Below are 17,219 nucleotides of genomic sequence, written 5' to 3'. Positions count from 1 at the left end.
TGAAGATGAATTCATTCATCAATGAATCAATTTGGTTAGGAATTGTTTTAGAAGACACACGACTAGCAACCAGAGAATCTCTGATGTAAACAGTGACTCCCCCCCCCCCTTTTTTTGACGATCACAGCGGTAGATGTTAAATCCATTGATTGCCAGGTCATTATTCATTACAGATTTGTTGAGCCAGGTTTCAGAGATGAAGATTACATCTGCACCAGAAGAACTGACCAGCATTTTCAAGGCATTAAGTTTTTTCAGAAGGCTACGTGCGTTTACATGCAGAAAATGAAACCCAGACACGTTCTTAAAGTTATTTGGTGTGCTATAAATAGTGGGGGGTCCAGGGTTGGGCTGAATCCCTGAGAACAGTAACAACATTATTATCAGACATTTTCTCGAGTTTTTTGTGAATGATGTGTAATTACAGGAGTTAACAGTGTGACAATTAGCCCCCATAATCAATCCATGAGAAACATTAATGAAGACTTGATCATTCAGAACCCAAAAACAGTGAAAGTTGCAGTGATGGGCAGATCCAGGTGTATTAACAAGATTCAGTGACTCCAGATAGTCTGAGATCTGAAAATAGTGACAATAATATGAATGGTGCAGTCTCAGACCATAAAACGTCACAATTCAAATGGGCAAACAAATCCGACGAGGTGGCCCAACTGCAGTTTGAGTTGGGCTGAGGGGGGCTCCGACCCCCCTGTGAAGATGGATGGATGCTCCCATGGGAAACAGAAGCGGGGTCCAATATCAACAGGCCGAAACAGAAACTGATAATTCGCACCAAATAGCAAAGCGAGCTGCCAGAAAATCCTCCTGAAGTGAAAGGCATGGTCCTAGCTCGTTTCAGGTCAACAGGAGTCAACAGCGTGATCTGGAATAAAAATAATTAATATTCAGGTGAGTTTGGATGGAAGCCTGCAGCAACTCCGATGTAAACTCGGAACTTATCTCGAGCACCACACAGCGCTGCTCCTCCGCTTCTCTGCACAACACCTCCACACCCGACAGCACGAGAGGCACCCCCGGTGAAAAACGAGACTGACCGGAGAGGCTGAGGCTGAAGTTGTCAATGGTCCGGTACGGTTTTGCTCCAGTCCGGCTCCGGCGCTCCACAGTACAAGAGGCGAAGAAGCTGAAGTTGTCCCTAGCCTGGTTCTGCTCCGGTCCGGTTCCGGCAACGCTTCAAAGCACCAGAACGTCTCCTCCAGGCGGACACAGCGAGTCCACAGAGGTGGACCGTCCTTCGTTAAAAGTAACGGGCTGCTCACTGAAGCTGAGAACCACTATGTTGAAGATGAAGTCCCCCACAGCCACCTCGGTTAGGTTCCGGTCCAGTTCGGGGGTCACAGGTACACTTCCCCCACACCAATGAAGACACCACGAGGGCCAGTCCAGCAGAAAACCAGCAAAATACCACCCGGTGATTCTTGTCGGAACCAGGTAGAACCACAAAGATCCAGATGAGAAGTTCGTTGGGGTCCAGAGAGAGAGAGAGAAAACACCGGACCTTCGTGCGACGATTCCCCAGCTCGAGGGGTCACTTGGCTGGCAGGGTGCGCTCAGAGTTACCGGTGGAGTGGGAGCGGCCGGTCCTGGACCAAAATATATTTTTGGATGGTCCTGTCCAGCTCTCTGAGTCAATGAACACCAAATTCGGTTGGAAGGGGGACCAACTTTAGTCCGGTTCGAAAAAACGGGTCAGTTTGATGACAAACACTGCAGAGAAGCCTGAGGGAGCTGCCGTCCATCAGCTCGCCGGAAGTGAACTGAATGAATGAAAAGGAGGAGATGTATGAAGACAGCAGACCAAGAAGTGATTTAAAGATAAAAATTTCCCGGAGAGAGTCTACGCTGCAGCTGTCAAACTCCAGACCTCGAGGGCCAGAAACCTGCAACTTTTAGATGTGTCTCTCATGCCACACAGCTGAATCAAATAAGGAGGTCATTAGCAGGACTTTGGAGAACTTGACTGCACTGAGAAGCTAATTCAGCCATATTATTCAGCTGTGTGGCATCAGAGACACATCTAAAAGTTGCAGGACTCTGGCCCTCAAGGCCTGGAGTTTGACACCCCTGGTCTACGTGAAGTTAAAGATGACCAGTTAACTAGTGAATACAGGGTGTAATGGTGGGTACGGTAGTTACAGCCAGTTATGAATCTTAGTGCACCATGATAGACAGTGTCCAACATCTGCAAGGTGCTTGTAGGAGTGCTCATGTAAATAATGTCACTGTAGTCAATGAAAGGAAGGAAAGTCACAGTTACAATGTGTTACATAGGCCTACAGGTGCAGGTCATAAAATTAGAATATCATGAAAAAGTTTTTTTTTTTTCAGTAATTTCATTCAAATAGTGAAACTTGTATATTATATTCATTCATTACACACAGACTGATAAATTTCAAATGTTTATTTATTTTAATGATGACGATTATAACTGACAACATACGAAAACTCCAAATTCAGTATCTCAGAAAATTAAATATTGTGAAAAGGTTCAATACTTAAGACACACTCTAATCAGTTAATTAACTCAAAACACCTGCAAAGGCCTTTAAATGGTGTTTCAGTCTAGTTCTGTAGGCTACACAATCATGGGAAAGACTGCTGACTTGATAGTTGTCCAAAAGACGACCATTGACACTTTGCACAAGGAGGGCAAGACACAAAATGTCATTGTTGAAGAGGCTGGCTGTTCACAGAGCTCTGTGTCCAAGTACATTAACAGAAAGGTGAAGGGAAGGAAAAGATGTTGTGGAAAAAAGTGTATAAGAAATAGGGATAACCGCACCCTAGAGAGGATTGTGAAACAAAACCCATTCCAAAATGTGGGGAAGATTCATAAAGAGTGGAATGAAGCTGAAGTCAGTGCTTCAAGAACCACCACACTCAGACATATGCGAGACAAGGGTTTCAGCTGTTGCATTCCTTGTGTCAAGCCACTCTTGAACAAGAGACAGAGTCAGAAGCATCTTGCCAGGGACTGCTGCTGAGTGGTCCAAAGTTATGTTCTCTGATTAAAGTACATTTTGCATTTCCTTTAGAAACCAAGGTCCCAGAGTCTGGAGGAAGAGAGGAGAGGCAAATAATCCACGTTGCTTGATGTCCAGTGTCAAGTTTCCACAGTCAATGATGGTTTGGGATGATTTGTCATCTACTGGTGTTGGTCCACTGTGTTTTCTGAGGTCCAAGGTCAATGCAGCAGTCTACCAGGAAGTTTTAGAGCACTTCATCCTTCTTGCTGCTGACCAACTTTATGGAGATGCGGATTCCATTTTCCAACAGGACTTGTCACTTGCACACAGTGCCAAAGCTACCAGTACCTGGTTTAAGGACCATGGTATACCTGTTCTTAATTGGCCAGCAAACTCGCCTGGCCTTAACCCCATAGAAAATCTAAGGGGTATTGTGAAGAGGAAGATGTGATACACCAGACCCAATAATTCAGAAGAGCTGAAGGCAACTATCAGAGCAACCTGGGCTCTCATAACACCTGAGCAGTGCCACAGACTGATCGACTCCATGCCACGCCGCATCGCTGCAGTAATCCAGGAAAAAGGAACCCCAACTAAGTATTGATGCTGTACATGCTCATACTTTTCATGCTCATCCATTTCATGTTCATACTTTTCAGTTGGCCAACATTTGTAAAAATCTTTTTTTTTTAATTGGTCTTAAGTAATATTCTAATTTTCTGAGATACTGAATTTGGGGTTTTCATTAGTTGTCAGTTATAATCATCAACATTAAAAGAAATAAACATTTGAAACATATCAGTCTGTGTGCAATAATATACACGTTTCACTTTTTGAATGGAATTACTGAAACAAATCAACTTTTTCAAGATATTCTAATTTTATGACCAGCACCTATATGAACTAAAAAAAAACTCTAGCCTGCAACAGACCTTAATAAGCAAGTCCTACCCTTTAGCAAACAAAAAGTCAGTCAAATCTAGACTGGTGTACCATATAGTCAGCTCCATTTTGATGTAGCTGGTGAACAAACCATAGTCATAGTCCTTTGAGGCTTCTGCTACTTCATATCAAGATATGACGTGTGTTGCATTGGGACACAGATCTCAGCAGCACCTGACATGTACATGCTGTTAATGAAGCATTACTGTCAGTGTTAAAAGTCTTACTGATAACCAGGCTGGAGTTTAGGCTGAGCAGACATCTGCTCGGGAACCACGAGGGGCTTTTCCATGAAAACTGGAGATTACTGAAAGTGTCTAAAGTCTTGTTTAGTAAAGCTTTGTTTTCCCTTTCAACTGTAGCAATGCTTGTTACCAGAGTTGAAACAAAACCCTTAAGAAGTAAAAGTAGTTGTTCAAGAAGTTTTAAAATGTGGAAACATTTTGGCTGTTCCTATTCAGCCTTTTTATGGTTATACAAGAATAATTGTTATGGTTTGATGACATGTTCTTAAAAAAGTGCTCAAAAGGACTTCACACTTTGTCTTTGGAATAAACACAGAGGATCTGTGTTTGAACCTGTATGCTCCACACTGGTTTGTCCTCATATTTATTATCTGCATCGTTTTTATGTCTTTATTCTGATTTACCTCATTTTGTATATTGCTTTGTGTGTTGCCTGTTTTTTTTTTTTTTTTTTTTGGTCTGTACAGCACTTTGGTTGGCCTTGTCACTGTTTTAAGTGCCCTATAATAAAATGGTATGGTATGGTAAAGGTTTGCTCTTTCTTCTATATCATCAATATTAATTACTTTTTATAAACTGTTAAATGAATTATCTCCTTAATAAACATTATAAGAGAGAAAAAAACGTCCTCCTACCCTTTACCGGTACAAAAAGTTTTGCTACACTAAATCCTGCTTCCTGGTTCTGCTGCCATAAACGTTTTTCGTGTTTCTGCTCCAACACACTGGATTCAAATGAATGTCTCATTATCAGGCTCCTGCAGTCTTACAAGAAGCTGACCCATTTTTTTTATTTTTATCAGGAGTGTTGGAGTAGAGCAGTGTGCAAGGCTTGAAGACTAGGACTGGGAACTGCTGCATTAAAAGAAAGAAACCAAAAAATATAGATAGACTTGATAGTATATTTTATTTAAACACTTTCTGTGTGTAACATTATTTTGTCTAAGTGATCAGTGAAGTTCTCTTTATACATTATCATGGTTCATGTTGGCTCATAAATATGAATGCATGTGTTCAGAGGGAACAGGAGGAGTTGTGTATTTGAAAGGAGCTTCAAACAGAGAGTTTTCTGTAGCTGGGTCAGTGTTATTTAAAGAAAGCATCTCAGGAACTTATACACGTTCTCTCATGCTTCTGTTTTTCCTCCTCCGCCTGACCTTTTTTCTCTGTCGGACCCACAGTTGCTATTGTTTCTGCCTTATAAAGACACAAGCGAAAGGCTTAAACACTGAAAGTGATGCGATGTTTAGGCAGCACTTGTTTCATGTAGTTTTATAAAGCAGACATTAAGGTTTAAAAATAAAAAAAATTAAAAAGCTAACAATAACTGCTAATATAGTCAGAATCCCATTAATGAATGAAATGAGTGTCATTCATGAATAAACATCTGTAGTGATGTAAAGGCTAGGTTAGCTTCAGTTAGCTTCAGAGCTCCACTACAGTCAATTTTTAATAACGGGTTCTCACTTTTTCGAGCTACTTGACAGATATGTGACAGAGGTACTGTGTTGTCGATGGTTTAATCAGTGACATGAGACGTTAATTTTCTTTGACCCATCAAAATAAATGTGGTCATTTATTAACAGAATCAAAATTTAACATCAAAACATTGTACACTTGATTATACTGATCAGCTCTGATTAATAAAACTTGGCACGTTTTACTTAATCAAAACAACAGACATTTCTGAAGATATCTGGATTAATTACTGGCAAGATAGAAGTTTAAAGATGGGAAATGAAGGAGTTTAAATGGAGAGAAAAGATGGATGAGGATGTAAGTCTGTAGACCAGAACAACACGCTCCTTTCAAGCACAGCTCGCCGTGGAACACTTGTAGTGAAGCCAGTGATGACTCTTTACCTTTGCGGAGAATGGGTCAGCTGCGGTCAAGAGGTCCCTGGCACGCTACCTTTCAGCGTCTCCTCAGAGTGGCTGCGACTTGGCAGAAGTCGTGAGATAATCCGTTCCACAGAACAAACTTCCTCAGCAGTTATAGGGCATTCGCCGGGTGGAGCCACAGCGAGGCGTCGTGGCTCCTGCAGAGATGGATGACTCCATCAGCCTGGAAAACTGAGTCCGAAGTTCCACTCAGCAGTGGAAAAACTCCAGAACTCCAGAACTACTCCACAGTACTCCAAGAGACTCAGAAGAACTCTGAGGAACTCCAACCGAATTCCATCAGAACCAGAAGAACTAACGGAACCAACTAACTAACTGATGGAACTAGGAAGTGTCGACTTTTAAAGAGTTCTGCTTCTGGTCACTTTTAGGAAGTCCTGATTGGTTGAAGGAACCAACAGGGGTGTGGTTTTAGTGACGTCAGAGGGTCATTACAAGTCAAGAAAACATCAGAAATGTTTAGGAATGGTTAGTTACAGACAAGAAAATATTTTGGAGAAATGACAGACTTACAGGTGCCAGTTCTCTTGTTTCTGTCTGAGAGGTTTAAAAACACGACAGTTCGTTCCAATAAACTTGTTTTCGACTGTCTCCGACTTTTGACCGACATCACTCTCTCATTTCAGACAGAAGATCAAAAATGCATAATTACTTTGTAAAATAGACATTTAACTTGATTTCTACTTTGAATGAGGATTAAAAAATCATTAATACTGTTTCACAGTTGATTTAAAATGAGTGGTTCACTTCAACATTTAAAAATGGTATGAACTAAACACACTTTTGATTATCAAGATATTGTAAAATAGTAATGATAATATGAAAAAGAGAGTGCTCTTTCAATTGATTAGTTCAGGATACAATTAGAAAGTCTATGGATGAGCTAATTTGTATTTCTGGATTCAAATAAATGAAATAACAGTTCCTGTCCCATGAAGGTCTTCAGAGGCAGGTTTGACCGGAGGCCTAGTTCACTACACATCCAAAAATTTATGAGGAACTGAAAATATTAGTAATTTTCTTGGATTATTTACAGGCATTTGTTGGATCACCTGGAAAACAAGGCAATTATATCCTTCAGCATGGCTTCAAGCAAATGCCTAAATGTTTGGTTTAAATTTTGATCATCAGGTCGAGATTTTTTTTTTTAATGAATTACCAAAAAAACAAAAAAAGTACAGGGAGAAAGCTAGGCAAAATCAAAATCACAGTCTCAGTTTTCACACATGTATGATGACAGTTTTAAATATTGATGATTCCCCTTCCTGTGTGTTTCCTAGATTACCGTTTCACACCACACTGACTGGAGGCAGTAGCTGTACTGAAGAAGCAGTTACAACACAGGGAAAATGGTAGTCAGTGTGGAAAATCTCTGGTGACAGCAATGACACAACTCTTTTTTTGTGCCCTTTAATAGTGTTTTTTCCATCTGGAACAGTTTTGGACCACCGTGCACAAGCTGTCACTTTATTAGCTCATTGCAAGCACTGCAAAGTCACACTGAATTTTAAAGGAGTGCTATCTGTTGGTCAATTAAATGCTTGATATTACCATAAAGTTCCAATAATATTGCTGACAAGGAACATCTGAAATCTCAGAGTGATAACAGACTGCTGCTCTTGGCCGAGAAGCTTTAACTACTGTAGCTCATTGTCTAATAAGAAAATCTAGTACAGTAGTCCCTCGCTACTTCGCAGTTCGTTTTTCATGGACTCGCTCTATCGCGGTTTTTTAAAGTAAGATTGGACATGACACATAATTGGCTGATTGATGAATGAGCCGCACGATCGGCATGGAATTTTTATTTTAAATAAATTATGTTAAAATATTTAGCGCCTGCTGCACAAAGCTGCAGGAGAAGCTTCCTCCTGCAGTGTGTCATATCTCTGCTCTGCAGCGGAGAAGTGGGCGTGGCCAAGAGTGCCGGCAGGTGACAGAAAGCAGCCGAGGCAGAGAGCTGAAATCATGACATTCTGCACTCTTTTAGAGCGTTTAGAGTTTAGAAGCATTGTTTAGAATATTGCAGGAGTGTGGGAAGAGTTTAAAATGCCTTTACACACACACACACACACACACACACTGCCTTGCCCCCCCTCCCCAAAAAAAGGATCACACACTAATATTTCGTTGGACAGCTGTTACCTTTGATAATGGCATGCATTCACTGTGGCATTGTTTCGATCAGCTTCTGCAATGTCACAAGATCTATTTCCATCCAGTGTTGCATTAATTATTCACCAAGATCTTGTATTGATGAGGGCAGGTTCTGACCACTGCACAAAGCGTTCTCCAACACATCCCAAAGATTCTCAATTGGGTTAAGGTCTGGACTCTGTGGGGGCCAGTCCATGTGTGAAAATGATGCGTCATGCTCCCAGAACCACTCTTTCACAATTCGAACCCATTGAATCCTGGCATTGTCATCTTGGAATATGCCCGTGCCACCAGGGAAGTAAAAATCTATTGATGGAATAACCTGGTCATTCAGTATATTCAGGTATTCATTCAACCTTTATTTAGACAGGTTAATCCCACTGAGCCTCGAGGACTCATTTACAAGTAAGACCTGAGGTAGTCAGCGGACCTCATTCTTTGAGCACATACTGTTGCTGAACCTAGACCTGACCAACTGCAGCAACCCCAGATCATAGCACTGCTTGTACAGTAGGCACTAGACATGATGGGTGCATCACTTCACCTGCTTCTCTTCTTACCCTGATGCACCCATCACTCTGGAACAGGGTAAATCTGAACTCATCAGACCACATGACCTTCTTCCATTGCTCCAGAGTCCAATCTTTATGCTCCCTAGCAAATTGAAGTCTTTTTTTCCAGTTAGCCTCGTTGGTTAGTGGTTTTCTTTAGGCTACACAGCTGTTCAGTCCCAATCCCTTGAGTTCCCTTCACATTGTGCATGTGGAAATGTTCTTACTTTCACTATTAAACATGGCCCTGAGTGCTACTGCTGTTTTTCTTCAATTTGATTTCATTAAGCATTTAAGTGATGGCTGATCACCATCATTCAGGATTTTTTTTTCCGGTCACATTTCTTCCTCGAAGACGATGGGCCCCCACTATCCTTCCAGTTTTTAATAATGCGTTGGACAGTTCTTAACCCAATTTTAGTAGTTTCTGCTATCTCCTTAGATGTTGTCTCTGCTTGGTGCATGCCAATGAACTGACCCTTCTCAAATAGACTGATATATTTTCCACAACCACGCGATGTGTCTTTTGACATGGTTGTTTAAGAAATGAGAAGCAACTCATTGCACCAGTTGGAGTTAAATAACTTGTTGCAGCTGAAAGATAATCACCCACGCAGTAATTATCCAATAGGAGGCTCCTACCTATTTGCTGAGTTAAATCCAGGTGACGACTATTTTTGGCCAGGCAGTGGATGTATATATATATATATATACATATATATATATATATATATATATATATATATATATATATATATATACTAAAATAAACGACTAATTACTACTTGTAATACTTGTAATACTATTTCTACTTTGTGGTTTTTCACTAATCGCGGGGCTTCAGGGTACGGAACCCCCGCGATAAGCGAGGGACTACTGTGAGTACATATATTATTTTATTATTATTGTTGAAGTTTTGTTTTGCATTCAGTATTTTTCGGTATTCAAATTTAGGTGTAAATTAAAGTAGTGCTTTATTATTATTATTACATTTTTTGTGTAATTCTAGATTTTTTTTTTTTTACTTGAGCGCAATTATTATTTTATTTACCTTTTAGAAGAGTTTTAAAGAATTAAGAACTGAACTATTTTGCACCCCACTGGCACAGGATATTTTTTAACGTTTGTTTGTTTTGTTGTCATATCTTAGTGAACAGAATCAGAACTGAATTAGGGAAATTATGAGTCACGGGGGGGGGGGGGGGGGGGGTAAAAGAAAACTGTAAGGACAAATCCCTTTTAAATCACAAGTTGCATAATTGTGCAGTAAATTACAAATATGTTTAAATTCTGCCCAGCAGAAATAATTTTATTACAAATATGATTCATACATATGTACTCTTACCAGTTGGTCTGGGTTCACCTTGAGCACTTAGAGCAGAGCACGTGTTGTCAACTTGATTAACAAAAAGTCAAATGATTTATTATTTTCCTACTAAATTCAGAAGTAATCCGCAGAATAACTGATAAACAAATTAATCATTAGCTACTAAGAGTCGCTGTGAGCTGACTGCTATTCTGACCTTGGCCTACTTCAGAGGATTTATTTCTTCTAATCTTTTTTCGTCTGTGTCTCTAACGTTGGTCTTGGGAAGAGATGCAGGACTTACTGAGGCAGGTGTTGTGGGTAAAGTCACGGTGGAAGGCGTCACACTCCTCCTGATGACTGGCACCCTTGCAGGCGCACCAGAGGCTGATGGTGATGTTGGTGGGGCTGTTGTCGCTGTAGTTTGGCGTCACATCTGAGCCTGAGATGAGACAAATAGAGTGACGGAGGGGGAATTCAAATGATTTCCAGAGAAGAAAGTAGTCACCTGCAATGTGTTTCTCCAACTCCTCAACTAAAGACTCTAATAATGGCTGAGGAATAAGGCTGATAAAATCCAGCTTGTAAACAGGAATAAAATTACTTTTGCTGTAAATGTTAAAATGGTAATTTGAGCATAAATTTACATTTCTCCAACATTAGTTACATTTGTACACCTCAGGAGCCCTGTAGTCTGCATTCAGGCTAAAATGTGCTGAAATACAACGTCCTGATTCTTGACTAAATACCTCATAATATTCACTTAAATAGGTAAATATTTCATAAGCTGCTTTTTATTCGAGTCGTTTGGGTTCAGAAAACAGAGAACAGTCTGTCTTCAGTCTTGTCGTCCTGCTCATTATTTGACCCGCACCGTCAGAAAAACGTAAATTAAAGCTGCCAGACATACCGATGAGGCCGACGTAGGACATGAGGCAGCCGTTGTAGTTGTCATGAGGGCAGCTGGTGACGGTGTGAGGCGTCATCTGACAGTTCATGTGGAAATCAGCGAGCCGAGACCTACAGCAACACAACAAAAAGTACATCCGTGATGGCACAGCAGTAAAGAGAGAAGGTCAAATGTGCATTTTTGCTAAGCTCTGACATCTTATGTGGTGTAAGTTCTTGTTTAAATGTGATTATAATCGGAACAGATTGGTAAAAATGTGTCACGCCCAACAAATTTCAAGGAAAACATAAAAAAAAAAATCAATAAAGGTTTCAGATAGAAACTAACTGCTCTTGACTAAACATCAACACACTTCCAAAATTATAAACATCATTTGTGAATAACTACAGAAAACAAACCCAACCATCATAACCTTGAACCACATCATCATCTGACTTCCTCTGTTCTTGTCAAGGCAACAACGGATGATTAAAGGGACCAAATCTAAACAGATGTCACTGTGGGATGTCTGCTGTAATGACTGATACTCACATAATCAGAGGCTGCTTTGAAATCACATCAAACTATTGATCTTTATTAGCGGCTGCACACAAGACAAACAGCTCATTTTCATCAGTCATTCTCTTATATCACCATAGACGATAACATGTCAATACATGTGTGGAAGTAAAAGCTCAATAGATGGAGCACAATATGTTGATCATATTAACCCTAATTTGTTTTCCACTATGGTCTTTATGTACAAAATGGTAAAACAGAGGAGTGAATGCATTCGTGAATGATATCAGCACACTGTGTACAGAAAAACAAACATGTTAAGTATTGTAAAATTCTCAAAACTATCCAGTTATTTTAGATTCAGGAGCTTGTAAAGTATCTTTAGCAGCAAAAACTGTTTCTGACCAACATTGTTTCACAAAATACACATTAACTGATGCCTGTAGAGTTAAATATGGAGTAGGATTCGTTTTATTTCCCACATGAATAATCTCTCATTGTTACAATATATTACTTTTATCTCAGTTAGCAAGAAAAAATATAGAACAATGTTGTGCAGTCCTACACAATACACTGGGTTACCCTAGATATGAATAAGATATTTTTGTAGTGTGCCCTATTATGTAAAGTCTTGGAAATACTTTTGTATCTATATATATACATGGACCTATTCAGCATTCATTGAATAATCATAACTATTTTAGTTGCAGCCGTTTCTTTAAAGCTTTCAGCAGTGATGTTGAAAATGCTCATTTTAATCACATCAACAGAACTTCTGAAATACTTTGTAAAATAATGATCTGTTTTGAAAACATTATTGTTAGTTCTAGTGAAGCCCATACTGAGAACTGAATGTTTCTGACTAGCAGTGTTCTCATTATTGTCTAACATAATTTATATGACACACAGACTAACACAAAAAACCCTGAAACTATACGAAACACACTCCAGGTTTTTAAATTGTGCCAATTTTCTAAAAAAACAACCCCAAAAGACACTATTATATCAGCATATGATTCTATACATATGAATATTCTTTCAACATATGACTAAAATGACAAGTCACATAAGTTAAGTGTAAGTTTTGAATAAGTTTCCAGCTCATTGATGTACAATGACGTACATTGTCGTACCCTGATGTTATTTTATGCTAGGCATAAGCTACAGCTATGTAATAGATAAGTTATGCACAAGTTCACACGTTCCATGTAAGTTCCTCATTAGTTGATATATGGTGGAAACCAGTTGGGCACTTGTGGAACTTATTTCCAACCTATGAGCAACAAAAAAGCTTAAATCGTGTCATCTGGACCAGTTTTGTGTTAAAAGCCTACTTTTCAGATTCCAACAGGAGGTTGGCTTGAAACACAGCAGTGAAGGCTAGCTATGGGACAGATGTGGTTGGCAGGCCGCAGACTGAGGAAGTCCTCTGGATGGGGGACAAATGTTTCTTACTTAAAGAAACCGCTCCAGATGACACGATTTAACCTTTTTTGTTGTTATTTCCCTGATCGATTGAGCTTACAACCTTTCTACCTATGAGCAACTTCTTACATATCTGTAACTTATATCAAACATTTCCACAACGTATTGTAATATATCTGTGCCTTAAAATTCCCAGGTCCCAAAGAGGAGGGAGAGCTAAGTGTGTAAGAGGTGTGTATTTAGAAGAAATGGGAGGAACATGGAGATGTGGAGGAGAGTCACAAAAACACTGTCATACGCTTGTATAAGTTAAGTATCAGATAGAGACAAGTCATGGATAAGTTACTCAATTGTTAACCAGGTTACATACTTCTACAAAAAGTTAAGTCTGGTCCTCTGGACATTCAAAAAACAAAACAGAAAAATTGTAGAAATGTTTCGTCTTTCATCTGAAAGACTTCTTCAGTTTCGGATGAAAGACGAAACGTTTCTATATATATATATATTTTTTTTTTAGAATGTCCAGAGGACCAGACTTAACTTTTTTAGATTTGTCAACCTGAATTATTGAGCATGCACCAGGATACAGTTTACATACTTGTTCAACTCATTAGAAATACAGTATGTACATGTCCAAAAGAGGCTTAGTTGAGGTATTTTTTCCATCCTTAGCATATGGAAGTGTGTTAGACAAAATGCTCATACACTGGCATGACTTGTCTGAAGCATTATAGTGAGACAGGGTCCTAACATCTATTAGCACTGATGACATTGTCTGATGGTCTTTTTTCCACCAACATTTCTGTTGGTGACATCTCTACAATACTGTGATCATCAAGAAACACTACGTCCTTGCTTCAGTTGAGAACAGAGACATGTTGGAAAACATTTGACCTAAAATTCACATTATTCCATCATGGTTGTGGATGTGACATTACATCTGTGTGAACTTGTTTATTTTCAATACTGTGCACTAATCTAACTTTTTATTGTCAAGTAACAATACATTATTGATTGAAAATAAATGGAATATATCCTGCCATCTGGAGTTGTGCACGAGGCAGGGTATCAATCTAACAAATGTTTTTCTTCAGTGTGGTCAAACTGAGTCACCTCATTGCCTCTGGTTAAGGAGCCCCTGATAACAAATCCACTGTGACAAATGGATTTCAAGGCAGCTCTGTTCAATTTTATATGTGCTGTTTCTGTCTCTGTGTTAGGTACTGCATATAAAAATAACCTACTGAAATTTGCATTGCTTTTTTTTTAGAAAGTTCTTGAGAAATTAACGGAGAATGAAACATAAACAGAGGGAACAGATGCGGAGAAAACTCCCCTGAGCTGAAAATCCTCGAGGAAATAAAAGGCGGATTCACCGAGTAGTTTGGGAGATTATCTTCATTTCCAGTGTGCGTGTCCTGCAGGATCCACTACATCATGCATATGTTAATGTACAAGATGCTGTCACAGGCAATAACTGTGCATCTGCTGAGCTTAATCTACTGCCTGTCCTAGTATTGTGTTTCACCACTCTCTCTCTCTTCTTGTCCTTTGTGTCTATTTCTCTTTTTTAAATTTCTTATTTTTAATGGCTTTATGTTTTACATGACGTTTTTTCCCTCAGGCCTTTAGAACTAAGACGGTTTTAGGGACTGAAAGTGTGAAATGGTGAATGGTTGGCTCGACTGGTTTACAGAAATCTTTCAACCTGTCTAAATAAAGGTTGAATGAATGGATGAATGTTATGAAGGCTGGGTGTTTGTTCTGTTCCACCTGTTTGGTAAAAACAAATGCAGAAGAGTGAGGACATTCTCAGGCAGGAGGTTGAGGAGCATTAAGTGTAGAACCACTAGACTGAGGAACAGCTTCTACCCTGAAGCTGTTAGACTCATGAATCTCTAACCACGATAATCACTGTGAAGAAAAAAATCACTGTAATGCCACTTGATTGTTGATATGTGCTGCTGACTATCCATGCTGCTGATCTTATGCTGCTGATGTATTCCACGCTGCTGTGTTCATTCGTACATATCTGCTCACACAGACTCATGTTCGTGCTGCTGTTGTTCAGCATATTGTTTTTGTACTGTTAGTGCTTAGTGTATTCTTAGTTTAACGTTTTTCTTAGTTCATATCTTAGATCTTATTACTGTTTTTCTTTACAATTTATACTTTTGTGGGCTGGATGGGACCCTGTGTACACAATTTAGTTCCACCACATGTACCACATGTGGTGCGTATGACAAATAAAGAACATGACATGACAAATAAAGAAACTTTGACTTTTGACTTTGACATTACTTTATGTTTAGGTAGTTTCAGGGTGAAAGGTCATGTAAGCCTGTACAGTCCCCACAAATTCAAATGTCATATTGAAATGCTTGTCTGGCACCTTCAGGAAAACATTTGATCTAGCAAGAAAACAAAGATTAGCAGATATCATAATAGGCCTTTTAGAATTTATATTTTTTTGAAAATGATGATTATGTTTTGTAATCAGAGCAATTTCAAGTTTCAAAAAAGTTTATGCAAAACACAAGAGCGGTGACTGTTTAGGCATATGGCACTAGAAACAAACCTGCTGTCAGACATAAAAAATAAACAATTTAAATTCTGTCTAAAAAATGTGAGGAAGAAAAATACATTTCAATTTTCCTCTAAACTGAATTTATTCGTAGTTAAGTCTACAATAGGAAATGGTTGATGAATGAAGACACTGAAGAAGAAGAACAAAAGTACTGCACGTGGCATATTATACGCCTGTTGATAAACTATCATTAAACAATACTCAAGCAAGCAAAGAGCTTGAAAAAAATGTTGATCTTCATTTGTGACCTTGACTTTGGAGTTGGGCTGATGAAAAATCATGTTGAGTGGATCAGGAGTTATGCGCTGGACAAGAGAAAGATTTTGTTCATACGGATGGACAGAGACTATACAGTAATATGCTCGTCTTTCAATGGGGGTATAAAAATGACAGAAAAAGACCAAAAAATAAGCTTGAGGTATAGAATACTTTTAAGATGATGTGTTCATTGTTAAACTAAATTAGCTAAATTTGCCAGTCTCTTAGTTCTAATTAGATGGTTATTAAAAATCGGGCCAAAGAAACATTTAATATTTTAGACTCATCTTGGTTTTACAGTGTTAAACTTGACATTAAAGCACTAATATTTGACCATTTCTTTCAGACATATCCATTGTATTGACTTCTTTAATAGGATAAGATATAATATTGCTCACATTCTCACAGGTCCCTGTCAAGTTGCCAAATGAAACTTTTTTTACTAAGCCATGTAGTTGATCCTCATACAGCCTGGTGAGTCCTGGCTCTGGCCCTCTGCTGTGCTGTTGACTTGGACCTGATATTATGCTGACTGAGACCAAGTTGTAGATTTATGTCTTGGTGGCACTTCCTCCTTATCTCCATTATTCAGCCTAACTCAATGTCAATATTTATCAGTTTATGTTTTTGTGCTCACATCTTTACAGAAAATGAGATCGTCGTTATAATCACACATGCTGATTAAATATAGAATAAATCCAGAGAGCATGACTTCTTGTCCTCAGTAGAAGGTATGACCCAGAATAAAAGCACAGTATCAACGTTTCATAGAGTGTGACAACGAAAGTTTAATGAAAATTTAATACATTTTTACCAATTTATTTATTATTAATTTCTGGACAGAAAAGGAACACCTTATATTTTGGTCTTTAGATTGAAACACAGCCTCTTTTAGCATTGTTATTTATTTAAAGTATTTAATTGGTTGAATCCAGACCCAGATATAGCATATAAACCTGTGATGACTACTCCCACATGTACCCAATGGTAAAAGAACAAACCAGCTACATTTGACCAGTAACAGTTTGCAAATCTATGCATTTTTAGACTTTTAGGTTGCCAATAGTTAGTGTTTCCAATAAAGTAAGACCAAAACAATAATTGGTCTTGGAAAAAAGTACTGTTATTCAGTGAGAACAAATTACCATCAGTGAAAACTGAAGGTCAGAGAGTGATGACGACAAAGCGAAGAACAGGAGAGTCACACAGAATAAAAAGCTGTGTGGTTCAATCTGCCGCCTCAAAAACCACTTGATCAAATCCTGCCACAGCTCCTTCATTTCCCTGCAGGGCTTGTTAAACAGTCATCTAAGTAATCACCAGTTGCAAGAAAAAACAAAAAAAACTATAAACCACTTACTCTGACCCAAGCAATTTCCTTTGCGTTAGATTCCAGACTCTCATTTTGAGGAGACGTTGGAGTTAAATATATGAAAAAATAAATAAATTATATATA

The 17,219-nt window shown here is 38.8% G+C and overlaps 1 protein-coding gene across 1 annotated transcript in view; it reads right to left on the bottom strand.

Annotated features, from left to right (window-relative positions):
• gfra2b (GDNF family receptor alpha 2b) overlaps positions 1-17,219 on the bottom strand; it is a 69,159-nt gene that overhangs the window by 31,430 nt on the left and 20,510 nt on the right. Inside the window, exons 3-4 of the mRNA XM_037692616.1 lie at positions 10,996-11,105; positions 10,390-10,527 (exon numbers count right to left, since the gene is read on the bottom strand). Of these exons, the coding sequence (XP_037548544.1) occupies positions 10,390-10,527; positions 10,996-11,105 (248 nt within the window). The remainder of the gene's footprint in view (positions 1-10,389; positions 10,528-10,995; positions 11,106-17,219) is intronic.

This window comes from Nematolebias whitei, chromosome 18, assembly GCF_014905685.2.
Source record: "Nematolebias whitei isolate Nwh7 chromosome 18, NemWhi1, whole genome shotgun sequence".
NCBI classification, from domain to species: Eukaryota; Metazoa; Chordata; class Actinopteri; order Cyprinodontiformes; family Rivulidae; genus Nematolebias; species Nematolebias whitei.
Note: the sequence above shows the minus strand (reverse complement) of the source record. Positions and strands in the feature narration are given on the sequence as shown.